This window comes from Crocodylus siamensis, chromosome 2 (assembly GCF_052110815.1).
Source record: "Crocodylus siamensis isolate JL-2025a chromosome 2, ASM5211081v1, whole genome shotgun sequence".
Classification (NCBI taxonomy): domain Eukaryota; kingdom Metazoa; phylum Chordata; order Crocodylia; family Crocodylidae; genus Crocodylus; species Crocodylus siamensis.
The window spans coordinates 251,896,731-251,901,339 of NC_143396.1; the positions used below are offsets into that span (position 1 = coordinate 251,896,731).

Here is a 4,609-nt window from a genome sequence, read left to right on the forward strand (position 1 = left end):
TGCAAAGGTAATCCCTCCCAATTGTTTAAACTAAGTTTCCTCCCACTTTGCATCACTGACACAGCACAAAAAGATCAGGGTGGGACTAGCAATATGTCCCCAGTTTTTTGCCCTCCATAGAATATCATCACTTAGTGCCTGTTCTAACTCTGTTCCAATTCCATAATTTCTTATCTACCAACTCAGTTTTTAATTATATAAAACTGTGTTATAGCTAGTAAAAGATCCAGCCAAATTGCCCTTGATTCACCCAAAGTACCTAAGCAAATCAGTGGACATTTAAAATATATTAAGAATGCAAGTTCAAGTTGTATTTAAAAATATGCAGTGGACTATATTAACCTTCACTTAATTTCCAAGACTAGAAGCTTCGATATTGCTTTACTGGCAGCTATAGGTGTCATAGAATAGTTGCATACAAGATTTACTGTACAACTCCTCAGGAAATTTAAATCCTAGCTCTGGCTACGAATACATTGTGAGAATTTTTCAGAAATCAAATCAGCTCCAACTGAGAATAGCATGTGTATCTTATCTTCCTTTTCCCTACATGATTCCATAGCTTTCCAACAATGTGAACACTTAGACTAGGTGCATTAATGAATACCTCCGGGGAAAAAAATGAGCCAGCCAAGCCTTCTCACTCTTTTTCTGAACATTTCTTTATAAAAAAACAATGAGAGACTTCAGCTCCCTTAATTTAAAGTAGGGTTATCAATGTTGAAAACCACAACAGGCCTCTAAATAAAAATGAGGGGATATAATTAACATATTTCATGGTGTACAGGTTGACACAGTGTAAAAGTCAACCCCATTTTTCTGATCCAAAAAAGTTAAGAATTGCATATACCTGATGTATAAATCGACCTACTTTTTGGATCAGAAATATGGGATCGATTTATACAGGCCCCTGCGTGCCCCTTCTGAGGGCTGGGCCCTGAGTGGGTAGACACATGCCGCAACACCACTCGCAGGGGACCAGGCCAGGCCTGGTGCTCGGCTGGTGCAGCCCAAGCAGTGCCACTCGCAGAGGATGGGGCCATGCCAACTGAGCGCCGAGCCTGGCCCCATCAGCGCTCAACTGGTGTGGCCTCATTCCCCACAAGCATGCTATGGAGACACCACTTGGCTGGGCACAGAGCCCAGCCCTGGCCCCTGCAAGTAGCACTGCCTACGCCACGCCAGCCAAGCACCATGCCTGACCCCATCCCCTACAAGCGGTGCTGCCTGGGCTGCACAAACTGAGCGCTGAGCTTGGAGCCCCTTGCAGGGATTAGGGCCAGGTTTGGCCCTTGACTGGTGCAGCCTAGGCAGCTCCACTCGTGGGGGCAGGGCCAGGCTCAGCACCCATCCAAGCACCATCTCCACAGTGCACGCACAGGAGATAGACCTTGCCAGCCAACCACTGAGCTCGGCACCCAGCTGAGCTCAGCACCTGGCCAAGCAGCATCTACATAGTGATGGCAAGGCCCACAGGCCTTCATACGGTATTTAAGTCATGGCTGAATTTTAAGAGTTAAAAATTGGACTTCAAACTTAACTTATACATTGTGAAATATGGTAGTTACATTTCAGATATGTGCAAGTTTAGAGACCAAATATCAAACTTGGGTTCTTTCATACACTTGCCCAAACCCACATCTTAGTTACCTAAATAGTCACTTTAGATGCTTAAGTGACCAGTTAGGCACTAAGCTTGTCCGAAGGCACTTTCATTTGAGGGACGCCAGCTGAAAATTAGGACCACACACTCAGTCACAAAAACACGGAACTCAGCCTTGCTCCAACCTTAATTCCCTGGGCTCCCCCAAGAATGTTTTGGTTGGGGAATCCAGGAAAAAGATGACAATGTTGAGATGGAAATACAAAGCGCCCGAGCGAGGGACTAACAATCCAGGGTGGGGGAGAGGAGTGGAACGCAACTAGGTTACATATCATACAATGTTAGCCAACTAAGCCCGGGGGTGGGGGGTGTGGAGGGGGGAGGGGGGAGGGGGGGATCGCGACGCTGAGAGGGAAAGAAGATAGATACACACATACCCGTTACAGTGGTCCGCGATGTTGAAGGAAGTGGCTCGGAGTGAGCGTCTCAGTCCATAAAGTCCGATCGCGGGGGTCCTCTTCGGGTGGGGCGGGGTCGTCCGTGGCGGCGAAGTCCTCTCGACGCGAAGCGAGGCGGTGGGGGGGCGGTTCAGGCGGCGGCGTCCTCCGGGTCCGGTCCGGCGGCGGCTGGTCTGGAGGGGTCGATGAACTGGCGGTGGCCCGTGATGTGCTCCACGTAGATGTCGCGGGACCAGCGGATGGTGTCGGACACCATGAGGCAGCGCATCAGCTTGGCGTAGCGGCGGGAAACGCGGCAGGCGCGGAGGACGCTCTCGTTGTTGGGGTCCCAGGCTCCGAGCGTCCCCACGATGAGCGCGTCCACCGTCACGTCGTAGCCACGGCTCCTCAGGGTGGCGGCCAGCGGGGCGTACTTCTCCCGCTTGCGAGCCCGGGCCTCGGTGAAGGCTTGGCGCCGGTTCTCGAAGGGGATGGTGACGTCCACCATCACGATCTTCTTGGCCTCGTGGTCCGTGACGACGATGTCGGGGCGCAGCTGGCTCTCGCAGCCCGGGACGGTGCGGTTCACGGAGATCTCCCCCGTCCCGGCCGGGATGGCTCGCACCAGGCGGTCCTGGACAGCGTTGTGGCGCAGCTGCCAGGCTCTGGCGTGCGGCCTGCAGCTGCACAGCACGTGGGGGAGGGTCTCCAGCGCGTAGCCGCACCGTCGGCACCTCTTGTCCCGGTGGCCGAAGCGCACGGCCCCGTTCAGAGGCAGGCAGTTGAGGCGGGCGCGGTGGAGGAAGCACCAGTCCGCGAAGCGCGTGAAGCTCCCGCTGGGCATGAAGTGGTTGCTAGCGTCCCACTTCGAGGTGGCGTCGAAGACCTTGCCCTGGTCGGGTTTGGCCCTCAGGTCGCCGGCGTACTCATACAGTCACTAAGCTTGAGGAAACAGGTCGTCTTACATTCAAGAGCTGTACTACTGAAGTGACAAAGAAAGTCTAAATGGTAAACAGGTTACGGTTACCTCCGACAGCAGAGCCAACTGAGGAAGCATAAGGCACCTCCTTATTCCCTCGTACCAGGTCACAGGCCTGGTGCCCCTCACCCACAACTGGCTGAGCCAGGGGGTGCAGTCAGAGCACTAGCTCTGCCATTACAAAGCACCAGCTATAGTGGCACAGGGGGGCAGTATGACACATTGGGCATATACTTAGAAAAGGGTACTTTAGCTGATAGCAGAAGGCAGGTAACACCCAATTCCCAAGCTGCTGCTATGGCAGCACAACAGGTTGTCTCTTCTAGGGAGTTCAGTGCAGACACACATGAACAATAATTTACCAGCCAGCTTTATTACTTGATAAGTCCAGAGATACCAGATTTCTGATTCCATCCTGAAAGTCAAATTAATTAACTTCAGAAACTGTCAAAGCATCACTTATGGAAAGTAATCTACTGAATTTGCAGCAGTCCATTTCCTTCTGCTGAGTTCAGCAGCAAAGACTAGCCCTAGACATTAAGAAAATTTAAAGGTAAATGGGCTTTTAATGCTTGCGTTGCTTGCCCCATTATTTGCTCTTGTTGCCAGGCAATCAGCAAGATGCATGTCTGAGAGAAGGAAAACCAAAGAAACAAATACTAACCTGCACTTTGTTTCCATGTAATTAATAGAAAACTCCAGCTAACTTCAAACCAGATAGCAGGCAAAAAAATCAGTCAGCGCCATGAGAGTGAAGTAGCTGGAGAGAGCTGGATCTTCTTGTTCAGGCATGCTGCAAGCAAAAATCTGCCCTCGTTCACACTTCTGTAACCCCACTGAAGACAACAAGATGTTTAAGTATTACCAAGACAACTGGGCCTGTAGATGAAGAACGAGCCACACAGTTCCCCGGGACTCTCAGTTCAAACTGTCAGTCTTACAAATCCAAACTATGTTTGTGCTTATCAAAGGCAAATTTATCCCACAACTCACTGACACACACAGAAAAGTACCCCCTCAATGTCCTTTTCCAGTCACTTCACATCATACTTTCAGTTTCCTATTCTTTCACTCATAATTGAAATATCCAATTGTCCCTAATGTGCTGTCGTTCACCCAGTCTCAGATCAAACACCCTGGGTCCAATTTTGCTTTACTTTCCTCTGATTTTATACCAACACCACTGACATCAATGGAATTAGTCACTCAAGGATAATTAGAGTAACTCTCTTGATTCAATGGAATTACCCTAGATATATGCCATTGCAATTGATAGTAGAATTTAGCCCTTGCCTCCAAAAAGAAGGTAGATAATTACAGTTAATGAGTTCTGAAGACAGTAATATAAGATAGTCCAGTAATTTGCATTGAAACACTGGTACATTTAGAAAGGAAGCAAGATGGAAGTCAGACTCAGTCCCATTTGCATTTGGATATTATCATTACAATGTCATTCTTACCAGGGCCAAATGCCCAACTGTTACAATTTCAGCTGTTTCCATCTCAACCGGTAACAGAGTATGTCCACTAGAGATCTAATTAGCATCCCCTTGACACTAAAATTATAGTGGTGGGAAAATAAACTTAATT

At 49.2% G+C, this 4,609-nt stretch overlaps 1 protein-coding gene across 1 annotated transcript; it reads right to left on the bottom strand.

The window, feature by feature from the left end:
• Positions 1–1,830: 1,830 nt before the first annotated feature.
• LOC149872013 (uncharacterized) lies at positions 1,831–3,755 on the bottom strand. The gene is made up of 2 exons (XM_090034983.1): positions 3,684–3,755; positions 1,831–3,041 (listed from the first exon to the last, which is right to left on the bottom strand). The coding sequence occupies exon 2, from the start codon at positions 2,882–2,884 to the stop codon at positions 2,192–2,194; it is 693 nt and encodes a 230-aa protein (XP_089891109.1). The 5' UTR covers positions 2,885–3,041; positions 3,684–3,755; the 3' UTR covers positions 1,831–2,191.
• Between the last annotated feature and the right edge of the window lie 854 nt (positions 3,756–4,609).

Bases quoted from the DNA above. Each gene is read 5' to 3' on its own strand.
- LOC149872013 (XM_090034983.1), bottom strand. From the start codon at position 2,884: ATGCCCAGCGGGAGCTTCACGCGCTTCGCGGACTGGTGCTTCCTCCAC.